This window comes from Vanellus vanellus, assembly GCF_965231255.1.
Source record: "Vanellus vanellus genome assembly, chromosome: 30".
Taxonomy (NCBI): Eukaryota; Metazoa; Chordata; class Aves; order Charadriiformes; family Charadriidae; genus Vanellus; species Vanellus vanellus.
Genome location: NC_138935.1, coordinates 716,789 through 734,869, shown reverse-complemented (window position 1 = coordinate 734,869; position 18,081 = coordinate 716,789). Strand labels below are relative to the sequence as shown.

Below are 18,081 nucleotides of genomic sequence, written 5' to 3'. Positions count from 1 at the left end.
ACACCTGAGTCCCCCAAATCACCACAGATCCCCCCTCACTCCCTATAGCCCCCCCACATACATCTGAGACCCCAAATCACCACAGACCCCCCCCCTCCCCTCCAGGCCCCCCCCCCCCCCCCCCAAGACACCTGAGTCCCCTCCTCACCACACACCCCCCCGGACACCTGAGTCCCCCAAATCACCACAGACACCCCCCCCCTCCCCTCCATGCCCCCCCCCCAGACCCCTGTGTCCCTTTCCCGGTTACCTCAGGCCCTGTGCCCCCCCCCCCCCCCGGCCGCCCGTGTCCCCCCTCCCCCCCCCGTTTCAGCACCCCGGACGGGGCCGGTTTGGGGGGGATGAGGGGGAGGGGGGGGGAAGTGTTGTCAGCGTCACCTCCCCCCACCTCAGCCGCGGGTCCTCCGGTAACGGCTCCGCTTTGTGTGTGTGTGTATGTGTGTGTGTCCCCTTCACCACCGGGCACTCACCCCTCCGGTCCCCCGGGGCCGGGCCGTTCCTCCTCCTCCTCCTCCTTCTCCTCCTCAGCGGCGGCGTCGCTGCTCCAACCGCCGCCCCCGCCGCCTCCTGCCCGGTTCCGGCCTCCACAGCAACCGCCGCGCCGGGGACATGGTCCCTTTAAATCCCCCCCCGGGGGTCCGGTCGGTCCCGCCGCCGCCGCCGCCGCCGCCGCCGCCGCCGCCTCCTCCTGCGTCGCTCCGACCGCTCCCCCGCCCCCCTCCCTTCGGCGGGGCCTGACTACGTCACGCCGCGCGCGACCGGGCCGCCGCCGACATCTTAGGGGAGGTGAACGGGGTCCCGGCGGCGCCGCCTCCGCCTCCACCTCCGCCGCCGCCGCCGCCATGTTGGGCCTCGCCGGCCCCGCCGCCCTCCCCCGCCCCGCCGGAGCCGCCGCGCGCCGCCACCACCGCCCGCCGCCCTCCGCCAGCAGCGCGGCGCGCTGCTGATGACGTCGACGGCTCGGCGCCGCCGCCATCTTGGGAGTGGCGGGAGAGAGGGAGGGAAAGGGGAGAGGCGGCGCGCGGCGACCTTCCGGGGGGGGGTGGGAGAGAGAGGGGCGCGAGAGTTGTGCGTCATCGGTCAGCGACGGCGGCGCCGCGCCGCCATCTTGGGGGGGCGGAAGGGGAAGGTCGGGCTGGTCTGGGAAGGGGCGGCCCTGAGGGGACCCCGGGGGTCCTGTCAGCCCCGAGGGGACCCCATGGCCTTATTCCAAAGGATCCCTATGGCCCTGTTGTCCCCAAAGTGTCCCCATGGCCCGGTGGTCCCTGAAGGGTCCCCATGGGCCTGTCCCCAGGGGTCCCCATGGCCCTCTTGTCCCCAAAGTATCTCCATGGCCCTGCCATCCCCTAAGTGCCCCCATGGCCCTGTCCCAAAGGGACCCCATGGCCCGGTGGTCCCCAAAGTGTCCCCATGGCCCTGCCCTGAGGGATCCCCGCAGCTCTGTTGTCCCCAAAGTGTCCCCATGGCCCTGTCCCCAGGGGTTCCTATGACCCTGTGATCCCCAAAGGGGACCCCATGGCCCGGTGGTCCCCAAAGTGTCCCCATGGCCCTGTCCCCAGGGGTTCCTATGACCCTGTGATCCCCAAAGGGGACCCCATGGCCCGGTGGTCCCCAAAGTGTCCACATGGCCCTGCCCTGAGGGGTCCCCATTGCCTGGCGGTCCCTGAAGGGTCCCCATGGGCCAGTCCCCAGGCGTCCCCATGTCCCTCTTGTCCTCCAAGTATCTCCATGGCCCTACCATCCCCTCAGTGTCCCCATGGCCCTGTCCCAAAGGGTTCCCGTGACCCTGTTGTCCCCGAAGTGTCCCTATGGCCCTGCCATCCCCGTCACTGTCCCAAAGGGTCCTCATGTCCCCAGGAGTCCCCATGTGCCTGACATCCCTGTCACTGCCCCAGGTCCGGGCATGTCCCAGGCAGGCGTAGGCTGCTGGGGACAGGATGGGATTGGGGACAGAGGCCCGAGCAGTGGCAGGACACAGCCAGGCACCTTGTGACGGTGACACCAATACTGTTTATTGCCTGGGGAGGGGACACACCGCGAGATCTGGATTAAACACCCGTCGGAAAGACACAGGAGGTGGTGGGTGACTGGGCTGCGGGGACACGTTGGGGACATCGGGACAGCCGCTTACACGCTGGTGGCCTGAGCATCGTCACCACTCTCGTCCCAACCCCGCGCCGCCATCCGGCGTTCCGTCCTCCCAGGGTGGCCCAGGGCTTGGGTGATGGCACCCCGCAGCTCTGCCTGCTCCCTCTCCAGCGCCGACAGCCGTCTCTCCTGCGAGGGGACAGCGTCAGTCCCCACCCAGGTCCCTCTTGTCACCCGGGGGTGCACCCACGTCCCAGCTCTTACCAACTCTCGGCTCTTCTCCTCACTGCTCTTCAGCCTCTCCAGGTCCTTCTTCCTGGTGCCTTCAGCCGCCGTCAACCTAATTGGGTTGGGAACGAGCCGAGGCGCTGACCCGGTGGTGGGGACACCCGGTGGTGGGGGGACCCACTGTTTTGGGGCACCCACTGGTTTGGAGGACCCACTGCCCATCCCTACCTGGCACCCAAATTGGCCGCGCGGGCGTTCGCCTCCTCCAGCAGCTGCTGGAGACGCTCGAGCTGCTCGCGGTGCTGCCCCTGCTCCTGCCGCAGCCCGCGCTGTTGGACCTCCGTCTCGCTTGCCCGCGCCTCTGCCAGCCGTAACTTCTCCCGGTTCTCCGCCACCTCCTTCCGCAGCGCCTCGATCAACCGCCCGTGCTGGAGGAGGATGAGGACGGGGTGGGAGGGGGAACGCTCGGCGCAGCACCCCGGTGGGTTTGGCTGCCGCTCGCCCCTGGGGTTACCTTCTCCAGCGGGCGGATGGCGTAGAGCTCGCCCTGTGCCGCCGCCGCCTCCTCCACGTAGCGCTGCCACGGCACCGTCGATTTGCGCGGCAGCGACGTCGATGAGCGCATCTTCCCACGACCCTACGGCACCGGTGGCACCCGTTAACGCCGACGTTCTCCTCGCCCCCAACACAAGGGTGGTGTGGCGGCTGCCGGGGCTTACCGGGGCGTCGTGGGGGACGAGGGACCCCAGGTTGTCCTCGGCCGGTGGCTCTGCCATGTGCTCGGCGCTGCTCTGCTTGCGGAGGCGCCGGGCGGCTTTGTTCTGCGCCGGCACACTCTGGGTGCGTTGCACGTTGCGGCGTTCCCGGCTGGGTGGCGGTGATGGTACCGGTGCCGGTGCTGCCTCCGGTTCTGGCCCGTCCTCCCGACCCCGGACGCGGCGGATGCTGATGAGGGACTGGCTCTTGATGAGGGGGCTGTGCTTGCTCAGGTCCCGTGGTGGCACGAAGCCTGGTTTGAAGCTCTCTGCCGGGCTGCGAGGGGAGACGGGGCGTTGGCACGGCTAACTACTGGGATGGTGCTGGATCCAGGAGGGACCAGAACCACCCCAAACCCAGTTGGGATCGGACCCCTCTCCTGACCCCAGCCTGGACCTGAAGCACCCCAAAACCAGCAAGAACCAAAGTCATCCAAAACCCAGCCAGGGCCAGAACCTCCCTGAACCTGGCCAGGACCAGAAACACCCACTAAATCCATCCGGGACCAAAACCATCTCCGGGACCAGAATTATCCACCAAATCCAGTCCAGACTGGAACAATCCCCTGAACTTGGACCAGAACCATTCCCTACCTGAACCACAACCACCTGCTGGACCCATCTGGGACCAAAACCACCCCCTGAACCCAGTTGGGACCAGTGACTCCAAGCCCATTCTGGACCAGAGTCAGCCTAGACCCAACCAAGACCAGAACCGTCACCTGAACCCAGCCAGGACCAGAACCACCCCAAACTCATCCTAGTGTCGCCCCTCTACCAAAGCTCCTGCTGGCCCCCCATGTCCACCGGTCCCATGTGTGTTCCTGTCCACCCACCGGTACCTTCGCTCCGTGGTGGAGCTGAGCTGGACAGAGACGGGGACAGGGGTCCCCTCCCTGATGGCGGTGAGGATGGTGGGCAGGGGTTCCAGCTCCGCCTGCGTGGCCTGCCAGGACGAGACAAGGACATTATGGGGACAATGGGTGGCTTTGTGCCATCCATGGGGCAGTAGACACCAGCTCTGTGTGTGGGGAGAAGGAAGTGGCCAATCTTGCCAGCTGCCCTCGGGGACAAATGAGTGGTGGCACCTGGTCCAGGCTGGAGAAGATGTCACAGAGCAGGAGGTGGAGAGTGGCGAGCTCCAGAGCCAGGTCCACATAGCCGTCGTAGGTGGCCATGTGGACGCTGCTCTCAGGGTTGGCCACACTCTGCAGGAAGTCTCTCATGGTGCTCCAGTTGTGCTCCAAGAACTCATTCATGAAGCCCATGTAGGCCTCCTTCTCGCCAAACCTGGGGACCATGATGTCTAGTTACCTGGAGGCCAGGTGATGGCCTGGGTCACCACCATGGCCAGAGGCCAGGCCACCTCCAGGATCATGACCCAAGTCACTGCAACGTCCCTGCACCACGTCACCACCCTGTCTACCAGACAGGACATGGGTGGGGACAGTGCCATGTTCTTGGACCAAGCCACCCATTGGTCAGGCCACCACAGGGGACACGGGAGGCTCTGCTGCTGGGACATATAACTCCATACATGGAGTGGAGGTGTTCTTTGCTGCCCCGTGGCTGGTTCATGGCTTGTAGGAGATGTCCCTGCTACTCCATGGTATGTTGGGGACAACCCTACTGCCCCATGACTGTCCACAGCACGTGCCACACAACGCGTAGGAGATGTGTCCGCTGCCCAGTGGCTTCCCTACAGGGATGTCCCTCCCCACCGGTACCAGTGCTGTGCCCTGCCATGACGTACGTGGTGAAGTTGGCCAGGTTCTGGATGACCTTGGCCACGAGGGTGAGGGTACGGGCGGTGGCCTCGCTCGGGTACTCCTGGACGAGGCCGAAGAGGCTGGGGGACATGATGGCGGGGCAGAGGAACCGCAGGAAGAGGGAGGCCGAGACCAGGCGTTGCCCGATGGGCGTCTTGCCCCGCGCCGCGCACTCCTCCTGCCAGGCGGCAAAGATCTCGCCCAGCTCTGCCGGGAAGGCGCTGTGGGGAGAGACACCCTGATGGGTGCTGGGGCAGGTGGGTGGTCCTGGACCTTCCCCCACCGTGTGCCACCATGATGTGCTGTGGGACACGGTACCCACCACAATGCTTGTCACCATAATGGTCCCCAATGCTTGTCCCCAGGGTTGTCCTCAGGTCCTTCCTGGTGCCCATCCCCATGTCCATCCCAGGGGGTGGTGCCCACCCCTGTCCTCTAGGTCTGTCCCCAAGATTGTCCCCAGGTCCTTCCTGGTGCCCATCCCCATGCCCATCCCAGGGGGTGGTGTCACTTCCCAAAGCCATCCCCACGTCCATCCTGGTGCCAGTGCCTGTCCTCCTGCCCATTCCCATTCCTGTCCCCGAGCCCATCCATCTCCAAGGCTCTCCCCAGGTCTTCGTGGTGCTGGTGTCCACCCCGTGCCTCTCCAAGCCCATCCCTGGGCAGGTGCCCACCCCCATGGCCAACCCCATGCCCAACCCTGTGCCCGCGCAGGGGTTGTCCCTCACTCGCAGGACGTAGCGATGCGCTGGAAGGTCTCCTCGCAGACCTGCCGCAGGTTGTTCTGGTTGTCGGAAAGGTCAAGGCCAGCACATTTGCTGGGATCGACCTCGCAACTATCATCCGAGGTGCAGAGCTGGGCCACGGCCTCACCTGGACACCGAGGGACAAGCCATAAGGGGACCAACCACCACCATGGCTGTGACAAGCCTCCACCATATCGCCGTGGATGTCCTGGGGGTGTCCTACAGCCCCGTAACGGTCTGCCCGTGCTCTGCACCCCATAACACCACATAGCGCCCCATAACAACCTCGACCACCCTGTAATGTCATGCCCAGGGTGTCCTGCACCCCGAACACACCCCGTAATGTCCCACAGAGACCTGTAACGTTCATCCGTACCCAGCGTGTCCTGGAGGTACTTGGCCCCCACCAGTTTCATGTACTCGTCGATGGCCTTGGTGGCCAGCGTGTTCTCACGGAAGATCAGTGCTTCACGGTCATCGAAACGGTCCAGCTCGGCCACACCGAGGTCGATGAGGAAGGACTGTCGGGTGGACGTGTTGAAGGGCTCAGTGGGCGCCCATGGTCCCAAACTGAGTTGATCAACCCACCCTGGGAAGTGCCAGGATCTCCTGGCCCTCCCCTGACTTGCATTTCCCTTCCCATCAATCCCATCCCAACCTATCCACTCCATCCCATCCCATCCCATCCCATCCCATCCCATCCCATCCCATCCCATCCCATCCCATCCCATCCCATCCCATCCCATCCCATCCATCCCATCCCATCCCATCCCATCCCATCCCATCCCATCCCATCCCATCCCATCCCATCCTACCTAACCCACCCCACCCCAACCCAACTCATCCACCTCATCCCATCCCACCCCACCCCACATCTCCTGGCACCCCTAACCCACGATGTCCATCCCACCCTAACCGCCATGCCCACAGCACCCCAGGCTGCACCCATCTTGCCCTCACCCACCCTCCCCACATCCCCCATGGTCAGCACCCGCTCCACCTTGGCCTTCCCGGTGCTCTGCAAGACTCGGACCAGGACGCCGGCCAACTCCTCCTTGTGCCGGACAGCGATGGTGGGCTCCAAACGGGCGCACAGCTCCCGGTAGTGGAAGGTGATGAACTCAGCCAACTCCTTGTAGCGCACGATGGGCAGCACCCGCACCTCCCGGTAGCGCCCACGTACCCTCACCGACGGCACCCGCTCGCCTCCCCCAGGACCGCTCAGCGGGTACCAGCGCTCCAAGGGCTGCCGGGTGGCCGCCAACTCCGTTAAGGGGATGGTGATGGATGCCACCGGTTGACCGGGGTGGTCATCACGGCAAAGGGCGAGCGTGAGGGCACAGGCGGGTGGTAGGGCGGCCAACTGGAAGAATTCACCCCAAAAGAGCTCGCCGTCGGGACCGGCCACCTTGGCGGTGGTCCGGGCGAAGAGGGTGCCATCCAGGTGGAGGTGACAACGGAGACGGCGCCGAGGTGGCAGGTCCCGCGCTTCGTACACCCACAGGTTCAGCGCCAGCTCCAGCCGCTCGCAGTTGTCCTGTGGGGGTGGGGGACGTGGGTGGGGGGTCAAGGGGATAAGGGGGACATGGGGGGTGGGGGGGTGGGTGAATCTGAAGAGGGTTTTAGGGGGGGAGAGGGAATTCTGGTGGTGGCCATGGGGATGGATGGGGATGGGGACATGGGGGGTGAGGGGGGACACGTGGGGATGGAGGGGACATACAGGGGCAGTAGAGGACATGGGGGACAGGGTGGGAATGGGGACAGGAGGGAACGTGGAGGGACAAGAGGGGACATGGGGGATGGGAGGAGACACGGGGGACGAAACAGGATTCTGGGGACAGGAGGGGACTGGAGGGGACATGAGGGAATGAGAGGGGACATGGGGGACTGGGAGGGGACACGGGGTTCAGTGGAGGGACTCAGAGACAGGAGGGGGACAAGAGGGGACATGGGGGACAGGAGGGGACGTGGGGGACTGGGAGGGGACACAGGGACAGGAGGGGACACAGGGGACAGGGCAGGACACTGGGGACAGGAAGGGGCATTGGGGATGGGAGGGGACGCTGGGGGCAGGAGGTGGCATGGAGGAAAAGGAGGGGACAGGGATTCTGTAGAGGGACGCGGGGACATGATGGGACGTGGAGGACTGGAGAGGACACGGGGGACAGGGAGGACAGGAGGGGACGCGGGGACATGGGTTGACAACCAAATCCTCGGGGGGACACGGGTGACAGCCAAACCCCCTGTGGGACGGGAGGGGGACAGGAGGGGACAACCAAGTCCCCAGGGGACGGGAGGGGACGTGGGGGGGGTGGGGGGGGCAACCAATCCCTTTGGGGGACAACAGGACGCAAGGGGACACAGGGCTGGGGGGGTGGAGGGGTGTCCGTGCCTCAGTTTCCCCACCCGGGCCTCATCCTGCCCGCTGGGGAGAGAGGAGGGCAGCGGGTGGCCCCTCCTGCTCAGGGTGCTGTGGGGTCCCCGTCCCCTGGGGGTGTCCCGGGGGTGTCCCATGGGTGCCCCATGGGTGTCCCCGCTGTCCCACCTTGTTGGGCTGCACGGTCCGGCGCAGGTTCTCGATCCAGCGGTCGCGTTCGGCCAGGGACGTGCACCCAAAGGACCGGCTGCCCTCGCCCGTGATGATCTGGGTGCAGGGAGGGTGTCTTGGGGGGGGCGGGGGTGTGTGTGGAGGGGCACCCTAGGGTGCTGGGGGGGGCTGCGCTGTGGGCTTTGGGTGGCCACGGTTAAGGGGGTGTCCTTTTGGGGGACTCTGGGTGCTCAGCGGGGTTACCCTGGGGGCTGCAGGGTGCGCTGGGTGCCTTTGCGGGGTGCCCGGGGTGCCATGGGTGCCTCTCCGGGATGATGGGGGTGCTGTGGGTGCCCCTCCAGGGTGTCATGGGTGCCTTGGTCAGCCTGGGTGACCCTCCACTTTGTCTAGGGTGCCCCTGCAAGGTGCTCGGGGTGCCTCTCCAGGGGTGCCCTGGGGTGGCCTGGGTCACCCTCCGGGGTGCCATGGGTGCCCTGAGTTCTCCTCCAGCTTCCCTGGGGTGCTCCTCCAGGGTGCCATGGGTGGCCTGGGTGCCCTGGGTGGCCATCCAAGGTGTCTTGGGTGCCCTGTGTTCCCCTCCAGCTTGCCCTGGGTGCCCCTTCAGGGTGCCATGGGTGGCCTGGGTGCCCTGGGTGGCCATCCAAGGTGTCTTGGGTGCCCTGTGTTCCCCTCCAGCTTGCCCTGGGTGCCCCTCCAGGGTGCCATGGGTGCCCTGGGTGGCCATCCAAGGTGTCCTGCATGCCCTGGGTGCCCCTTCAGGTAGCCTGGGGTGCCCTGGGTGCCCTGGGTGCCCCTCCAGGGTGCCATGGGTTCCCTGGGTTCTCCTCCAGCTTCCCTGGGTGCCTCTGCAGGGTGCCATGTGCCCCCTTTGTGGCCATCCAAGGTGTCTTGGGTGCCCTGGGTGCCCTTTCAGGGTGCCATGGGTGCCCTTTGTGGCCATCCAAGGTGTCTTGGGTGCCCTGGGTGCCCCTTCAGGGTGTCATGGGTGCCCTAGGTGGCCATCCAAGGTGTCTTGGGTGCCCCTTCAGGGTGCCATGGGTGACCTAGGTGGCCATCCAAGGTGTCTTGGGTGCCCTGGGTGCCCCTTCAGGGTGCCATGTGCGCCCTAGGTGGCCATCCAAGGTGTCTTGGCTGCCCTGGGTGCCCCTTCAGGGTGCCATGGGTGCCCTGGGTGGCCATCCAAGGTGTCCTGCATGCCCTGGGTGCCCCTTCAGGGTGCCATGGGTGCCCTAGGTGGCCATCCAAGGTGTCTTGGGTGCCCCTTCAGGGTGCCATGGGTGCCCTGGGTGTCCATCCAAGGTGTTCTGGGTGCCCTGGGTGCCCCTTCAGGGTGCCATGGGTGCCCTAGGTGGCCATCCAAGGTGTCTTGGGTGCCCCTCCAGGGTGCCATGGGTGCCCTGGGTGTCCATCCAAGGTGTTCTGGGTGCCCTGGGATCTCCTCCAGCTTGCCCGGGCTGCCCCTGCAGGGTGTCTTGGGTGCCCTGGGTGCCTCTCCAGGACACCCTGAGCACCCATCCAGGCCCATTACCTGAAAGCAAAACTTCTCGCCCACGATGCTGCCGTGCACGGGCCGGACGATGACATTGTCCCCGGTGAGGTCCAGCTCGGCCGCGCTGGGGGGTGGCAACAGCGACTCCCGTGAACCGCTGCGGCTGGGGACCCTACAGGGACAGGACCGTCACCGGGGCACCCTCACCAGCACCCACACCCCCCACCCTCCACCGTGCCGTACCTCTCGCCCTCGAGCGCCGTCACCGCCGGCGTCTCGGCTTTGGGTACGCCACGACCTTTCCGCTCCCGGAGCCTTTTCCATAACAATCCCTGGATGGGGGTAAGGGGACGGCTGCTGTGTCACCCATGGGTGGGTCTGAGCGCCTTATGGGGTGGGGGGGGTGGGTCGGGGGGTCCCCACCTTGACATTACTGAACTGGGAGGTGGGGGAGGTCTCGCTCTCGGTGCTTCTCCCGGCACCGCGGGTGCATCTCTCATCCGCAGTCGGCTCTGGAGGGACACCCAACATCAGGACACCCACCTTTACCGGCACCCCGAGCCCCCCAACACCGTGCCGGGGTTTAGGAAGGGGGCAGGATACACCCATAACCTCCACTCCACCCTCCCCTGGGAAACATCAACCAAAACTGGAGGAGAGACGCAGGTTCTGGCTGCCAAATCCCGCCGGCACCTCGCCGTACCCGTAGGTGCAACCGCGCTTTGGGTGCCGGAAATTTTGGGTGCTGAAATCGCACCCGTGCCGCGATGCCGAGCTCCCAAGCGGGAGGCTCCCCCGTGTCGGGGTGACGGTCCCGGTGCCAGGCGGGTAACTCACCTCCCTGGGCGGCGCAGAGCAGCCAGCGGTGGGGCCCCATGGCCGGCGGCGATGCCGTCTGCCCGCGCCGGCGAGAGGGGCGCGGGGAGGAAGCCGAAAGCGTTTATCGCTGGGATCAGCAAACGCAGCAGCGCGGAGGAAGCGGTGACGGTACGAAGCAACCTTGCACCCAGCGCTTCCTCCAGGCGCCCGGCTCGGTGTGCGGCACGGCATGGGGCATGGCACGGGGCACGGCGTGATGCACGGTGCATGGCGGGTACACGGCATGGTGTGGTTCGAGGCATGGCACACAGCGTGGCGCATGGCACGGGGCACGGCGTGGCGCACGGTGCATGGCGTGGGGCACAGTGCGTGCGCATGGCGTGGTTCAAGGCATGGCACGGGGCACGGTGTGGGGCATGGCGTGGGGCATGGCATGATGCAGGGTGCATGGCATGGTGTGGTTCAAGGCGTGGGGCACAGCGTGGCGCATGGCACGGGGCACGGCATGGGGCACGGGGCATGGCGTGGGGCATGGTGTGGGGCATGGCATGGTGTGGTTCAAGGCGTGGGGCACAGCGTGGCGCATTGCACGGGGCACGGCGTGGGGCACGGTGCATGGCATGGCGTGGTTCAAGGCATGGCACGGGGCATGGCATGGGGCATGGCGTGGGGCATGGGGCATGGCATGATGCAGGGTGCATGGTTCAAGGCGTGGGGCACAGTGTGGCACATGGCACAGGGCACAGCATGCGGCACGAGGCATGGTGTGGGGCATGGTGTGGGGCATGGCGTGACACATGGGGCATGGCATGGTGTGGTTCAAGGCGTGGGGCACAGCGTGGCGCATGGCACGGGGCACAGCGTGCGGCACGAGGCATGGTGTGGGGCATGGTGTGGGGCATGGCGTGACACATGGGGCATGGCATGGTGTGGTTCAAGGCGTGGGGCACAGCGTGGCGCATGGCACGGGGCACGGCGTGGGGCACGGGGCATGGCATGGCGTGGTTCAAGGCATGGCACGGGGCATGGCATGGGGCATGGCGTGGGGCATGGGGCATGGCATGATGCACGGTGCATGGTTCAAGGCGTGGGGCACAGCGTGGCACATGGCACAGGGCACAGCATGCGGCACGAGGCATGGTGTGGGGCATGGCGTGGGGCATGGCATGACACATAGGGCATGGCATGGTGTGGTTCAAGGCGTGGGGCACAGCGTGGCGCATGGCACAGAGCTCGGCATGGTCTGCTGCACGGGGTGGTGCGTGGCATGGGGCATGGCATGACGCATGGTGCATGGCGTGGGGCAAAGTGCATGGTCATATGGTGCATGGCACAAATTATGGCCATGGTGCACGGCGCATGGCACAGTGTGTGTTGCACGGTCATACGGTGCACGGCACAGGGCACGGTGCACGGTGCATGGTCATATGGTGCACGGTCATACGGTGCACGGCACAGGGCACGGTGCACGGTGCATGGTCATAGGGTGCACGGTCATACGGTGCACGGTCATACGGTGCACGGCACAAGGTATGGCCATGGCGCATGACGCACGGCACGGTGCATGGTGCACGGTCATATGGTGCACGGCACAGGGCACGGTGCACGGTGCATGGTCATATGGTGTACGGCGCACGGTCATACGGTGTACGGCACAAATCATGGCCGTGGTGCACAGCGCATGGCATGGTGCATGGTCATAGGGTGCACGGCACAGGGCACGGTGCACAATGCACGGTCATACGGTGCACGGCGCACGGTCATACGGTGTATGGCACAAATCATGGCCATGGTGCACGGCGCATGGCATGGTGCATGGTCATAGGGTGCACGGCACAGGGCACGGTGCACAATGCACGGTCATATGGTGCACGGTGCATGGTCATACGGTGTTCGGTGCACAGTCATACGGTGCACAGTCATACGGTGCACAGCACAAATCATGGCCGTGGTGCACAGCGCACGGCACAGTGCGTGTTGCACGGTCATATGGTGCACGGCACAGGGCACGGTGCACGGTGCATGGTCATAGGGTGCACGGTCATCCGGTGCACGGTCATCCGGTGCACGGCACACGGTATGGCCGTGGCGCACGACGCACGGCACGGTGCATGGTGCACGGTCGCACGGCACAGGGAATGGCCGCGGCATACGGCAGAGAGCACGGGGCACGACCACGTGGGGCCCGGCACGCTGCGCGGCACAGGGCGGCCGGTGCAGAATGCTCGGCGCATGGCGTAGGGCACGGCCACGAGGCACGGCACAGCGCCCGGCGTGCGACACACGGCCACACGCTACACGGCACGGCGACGCGGCCCCAGGAGCTCCGTGCACGGGAGCTGCACTGCACCTGCACACGCCGGCACGTGCCAACGCCCCGCGGCATCGGCGTGTGCCGACGTGGCGCGAGCGCGCTCACCGGGGTCCCTCCTGCCGCCCGTCGGATGCAGGTTGGCGTTGTCGGAGATGGAGCTCCCCGTCCGGTTCCGGCTCCTGCCCGAAACCTGGTGACACAGTGGGGTCAGGCGCCGCCGTCCCCAGCACCCATCGGTGTACCCCGGCACCCGAGGGACCCCGGCACAAGGCCCCGGGTGCCCTCTCGTCCCCGTGTCCTCACCTCCTCGTCTCTGCCCACCAGGACCAGATGTCCGTCCACCAAGGAGAAGTTGGAGACGTCCCACACCAGAGCATCGGGCGCCGGAGCCAGCGGGATCGACGACGTCCCGTGGGCGCTCACTGGGGGGGCAGAGCAGGGGGTCAGGGGGAGACTGGGTGCTCACCGTGCCCCCGTCACCCATGGGCAGCGTGGCAGCGCCGGGGGACACGTGGCGGCGGCCGTGCCACTGTAGGTGTGACGATAGACATGGGGCCATGGCCAAGGTATGGTTGGGGTGAGGGGGCCAGGGGACATATGGCCATGGCCGTGCCACCATGGGTGCAGTGATGCTGAGGGCCACGTGGCCATGGAGGTGCCACCACAGGTACACGATGCTGAGGGACATGTGGCCATGGAGATGCCACCATGAGTGTGGTGATGCTGAGGGACATGTGGCCGTGGAGATGTCACCATGAGTGTGGTGATGCTGAGGGACATGTGGCCGTGGAGATGCCACCATGGGTACACGATGCTGAGGGACATGTGGCCATGGAGATGCCACCATGAGTGTGGTGATGCTGAGGGCCACGTGGCCATGGAGGTGCCACCACAGGTACAAGATGCTGAGGGACATGTGGCCATGGAGATGCCACCATGAGTGTGGTGATGCTGAGGGATACGTGGCTGTGGAGACGCCACCATGAGTGTGGTGATGCCAGGGGACATATGGCCATGGCCGTGCCACCATGGGTGCATGATGCTGAGGGACATGTGGCCATGGAGATGCCACCATGAGTGTGGTGATGCTGAGGGACATGTGGCCATGGAGATGCCACCATGAGTGTGGTGATGCTGAGGGTTACGTGGCTGTGGAGATGTCACCATGGGTGCAGTGATGCTGAGGGACATGTGGCCGTGGAGATGCCACCATGGGTACACGATGCTGAGGGACATGTGGCCATGGAGATGCCACCATGAGTGTGGTGATGCTGAAGGCCACATGGCCATGGAGATGTCACCCCGGGTGCAGTGATGCTGAGGGCCACGTGGCCATGGAGATGCCACCACGGGTGTGGTGGCGCCAGGGGACATATGGCCACAGCCATGCAACTATTGGGGTGGCAATGCTGGGGGATGTGTGGTTGTGCCACCAGCACTATGGCAACGCCGTGCCACACTCGGCCATGGCCATGCCATGGTGGGGACAAAGCCGGGTGGCTGCCCTGTCCCCGGGCCCTGCTGTCACCGTGGGTGGCCCTGCCGGAGCCAAGCCGGTTTGGCCAGATGCAGGTGCCGTGGGTGCTGGCACGGCTCCACGTGCCGTCACCGAGGTCCGTGCCAGGCACGCACGGGGACCGGGAGGGAGCGGGCCCTGGGGCCAGGTGGGACCCAGCCATCCCGCACCCATGGGTGCCCCCACCCTCAACCCTGGAGGGGACCTGTGGGCAGGAGGTCCCAAACACCAGCAAAAGCTGGCCGCATCCTGCACCCTTCTATGTCCCCCACCATCACCCACAGCCTCCAAGACCCCGGTGGTCACCATCACCCATCGCCACCCATCGCCCCCAAAGCCGTCACCCATCACCACCACCCACTACCCATTGCGCCCAACCCACCGCCCATCACCCATTGCATCCCAGATCATCACCCGTTGCCATTGCCCCCCACCCATCAGCCCCCAACCCATCATCCATCACCCCCAACCCATCACCCATCATCATCATCACCCACCACCTATCATCGTCATGCCCCACCCATCACCCATCATTATCACCCACCATTCACCACTCCCCAACTCATTACCCATCATCCATCACCCATCACCGCTCAATCCATCACCCATTATCCATTACCCACCATCTTCACCCACCACCCATCATCCCTCATCCATCACCCATCATCATCACCCATCACCCCTAATCCAGCACCCATCACCCATCATCATCACCCACCACTCCTAATCCATCACCCATCACCCATCATCATCACCCATCACCCCTAATCCATCACCCATCACCCATCATCATCACCCACCACCCCTAATCCAGCACCCATCACCCATCATCATCACCCACCACTCCTAATCCATCACCCATCACCCATCATCATCACCCATCACCCCTAATCCATCACCCATCACCCATCATCATCATCCATCACCCCTAATCCAGCACCCATCACCATCACCCATCACCCCTAATCCATCACCCATCATCACCACCCACCACCCCAATCCATCACCCATCACCCATCATCATCACCCACCACCCCTAATCCAGCACCCATCACCCATCATCATCACTCATCACCCCTAATCCATCACCCATCACCATCACTCATCACCCCTAATCCATCACCCATCATCACCACCCACCACAAACCACCCCCTGACCCACCACCCCCCCCCCCCCCACTACCCCCCTCCCATCACCACCACCCACCACCAGCACCCTGACCCCCACCCTCCCCATCTCCTCCATACCTGGAATAGCATCATGGACCACCTGCTCGCCCCTGGCACCGCTCTCCGTGTGACCCTTCCTCTTGGACATGGAGCGCAGGTACTTCTGCAGGGTGGCCTTGCCACCCTCGGGTCCCCGTGGCTCCTTGGTCCCCTTGGAAGGGGCCGAAAAAGCCCGTTGGAAGAGGGACCGACGGGTGCTGGCCTTGGGTGCCCCCAAGGTGGAGGTGACCTTCCCGGCCCCGTCATTGGGACCTTCAGACTCGGGTTGGCTGTAGGAACGTTTCCATCCCTGCAACCGTGTCCAGCGCCGGCTGCCGGGGGACCCGGTGCCCTTCTCGTGTTCCCGGTCACCCATGGGTGCTGCCGTTCGCCATTTGTAGGTCTTCAGTAGAGTTGGTGGTTCAGGTCCCAGCGGGGGTTTCTCCACCTCCATCTGGGGGATCGGGGAGAACCGCGGTGTCCAGGGGGCGCCATGGAGAGCGGGGTGGTGGGGTGGTGGACAGGGCACCCTTATCTGGGCACAACCCCACCCGGTCACCCATATTTGGGTGTCCCATCCAAGAACCTCCATCGGGGCGCCCCCATGCGGGGCACCCCTATCCCAACACCCTGATTTGGGTGCCCTCAGCTGGTGCACCCCCATCAAGGTGCCCCTAGATGGGTGGTGTCCTTATGTGGGGGCCTCTATCTGGGTGCCCCCACCCAGGAACCCCTTATCTGGGTGCCCCTGGATGCACCCAGATAAGGCCCCCACAGGTGCCCCTGTGTTATCACCCCACTTAAGCACCCTTATCTCCAGAACACCCCTATTTGGGTCCCCATCTTGTGGGTGCCCACATCCTTGGGGTGCTCCTGCCCATGGAGGGGTCCCATCTTATGGGTGCCCATCTCCTTGGGGTGATCCTGCCCACCATGAGGGTCCCCATCTTGTGGGTGCCCATCTCCTTGGGGTGCTCCTGCCCACCAAGGAGTCCCCATCTTGTGGGTGTCTGTGTCACCAGGGTGCCCTTGCCCACCGTGGGTGTCCCCAACTTGTGGGTGCCCATCTCCTTGGGGTGATCCTGCCCACCGTGGGGGTCCCTATCTTGTGGGTGCCCATCTCCTTGGGGTGCTCCTGCCCATGGAGGGGTCCCATCTTGTGGGTGCCCATCTCCTTGGGGTGATCCTGCCCACCATGAGGGTCCCCATCTTGTGGGTGCCCACATCCTTGGGTGCTCCTGCCCATGGAGGGGTCCCATCTTGTGGGTGTCTGTGTCACCAGGGTGCCCTTGCCCACCGTGGGTGTCCCCAACTTGTGGGTGCCCATCTCCTTGGGGTGATCCTGCCCACCGTGGGGGTCCCTATCTTGTGGGTACCCACATCCTTGGGTGCTCCTGTCCATGGAGGGGTCCCCATCTTGTGGGTGCCCATGTCCCCAGGGTGCTCCTGCCCATGGAGGGGTCCCATCTTGTGGGTGTCCATGTCACCAGGGTGCCCCTGCCCACCGTGGAGGTCCATATCTTGTGGGTGCCCATCTCCTTGGGGTGCTCCTGCCCATGGAGGGGTCCCCATCTTGTGGGTGCCCATGTCCCCAGGGTGACCCTGCCCACCACGGAGGTCCCCATCTAGTGGGTGCCCATCTCCTTGGGGTGCTCTTGCCCACCAAAGAGGTCCCCATCTTGTGGGTGCCCATGTCCCCAGGGTGCTCCTGCCCATGGAGGGGTCCCATCTTGTGGGTGTCCCTGTCCCCAGGGTGCCCTTGCCATCAAGGAGGTCCCCATCTCGTGGGTGCCCACATCCTTTGGGGCACCTCTGCCCACCGTGGGGGTCCCCATCTCGTGGGTGCCCACGTCCCCAGAGTCCCCTTGCCCATGGAAGGTGTCCCCCACCCAGCGGGTGCCCACGCCAGCCCCTGCCCCACGTAGCACCCATCCCCCGCCAGGGCGCGGTGACATCGGAGGAGGTGCGAGGGCATCAGGATTCGGTGACACCGGGGCCACGGTGACACCCAAGGCAGGTGGCCCGTCGCCACCTTGGCCCCGAGCGCAGGCGGGTGCCGGAGATGTTTCCGTCGCCGCCACCGCCGTGTTTCCCCTCGCGCCGACGCGGCGTTTCCTCCCGCCACTTGCACCCCGCGCCGAGCCCGGGGGACCCCGCCGAGCACCCCACAGGGGCGCGTGTGGGTGCAAGGCCAGGGCGGGGAGTCAACGGGACCAGTAGCACCCCAAGACCTCCTCCCCGGGGCACCCACCACCCCACCCCTCCCGGGGTGGAAAGAAGCTGTGGGTGCCCCACGGCTTTGGCACCTGCCGGTTTCGGGGTGCCGACACCCTAAAGCTGAGCCGCCGAGGGTGCCCAAACCTTGGCGGAAGGGGGAAGGTACCGTCATTTTTGGGGTCCCCGCCCCAATTCGCGCCACCCTCCAGCACCCCACACCCTCCCCTGCAGCACCCCCGTACTCCTCGGGGTGCTGCTTCCCCCTCCACCCACCCCCACCTTCTCGCCAGCACCCCACATCCCCTCTGTGGCCGGAGCATCACTTTGGGGTGCCACCACCCACCCCCCCCCCCCACCCCCTCCGTGCACCCGGTCCCCGCGGT

General features: G+C 65.5%; 2 protein-coding genes across 2 annotated transcripts in view; both read right to left on the bottom strand.

Annotated features, from left to right (window-relative positions):
- WIZ (WIZ zinc finger) overlaps positions 1-844 on the bottom strand; it is a gene marked incomplete at both ends in the record, with an annotated part of 42,727 nt that extends 41,883 nt beyond the window's left edge. Inside the window, one exon of the mRNA XM_082496711.1 lies at positions 471-844. Within this exon, the coding sequence (XP_082352837.1) occupies positions 471-844 (374 nt within the window). The remainder of the gene's footprint in view (positions 1-470) is intronic.
- Positions 845-2,127: 1,283 nt separating this feature from the next.
- RASAL3 (RAS protein activator like 3) lies at positions 2,128-15,935 on the bottom strand (the record flags this gene model as incomplete). The annotated part of the gene is made up of 18 exons (XM_082496588.1): positions 2,128-2,277; positions 2,353-2,428; positions 2,545-2,744; positions 2,831-2,953; positions 3,036-3,348; positions 3,908-4,017; positions 4,160-4,361; positions 4,825-5,061; positions 5,569-5,713; positions 5,963-6,107; positions 6,587-7,123; positions 8,132-8,230; positions 9,663-9,795; positions 9,867-9,955; positions 10,047-10,135; positions 12,862-12,946; positions 13,060-13,178; positions 15,521-15,935. 18 exons carry the CDS (start codon positions 15,933-15,935, stop codon positions 2,128-2,130), a joined length of 3,267 nt encoding a protein of 1,088 aa, XP_082352714.1.
- Positions 15,936-18,081: the final 2,146 nt, after the last annotated feature.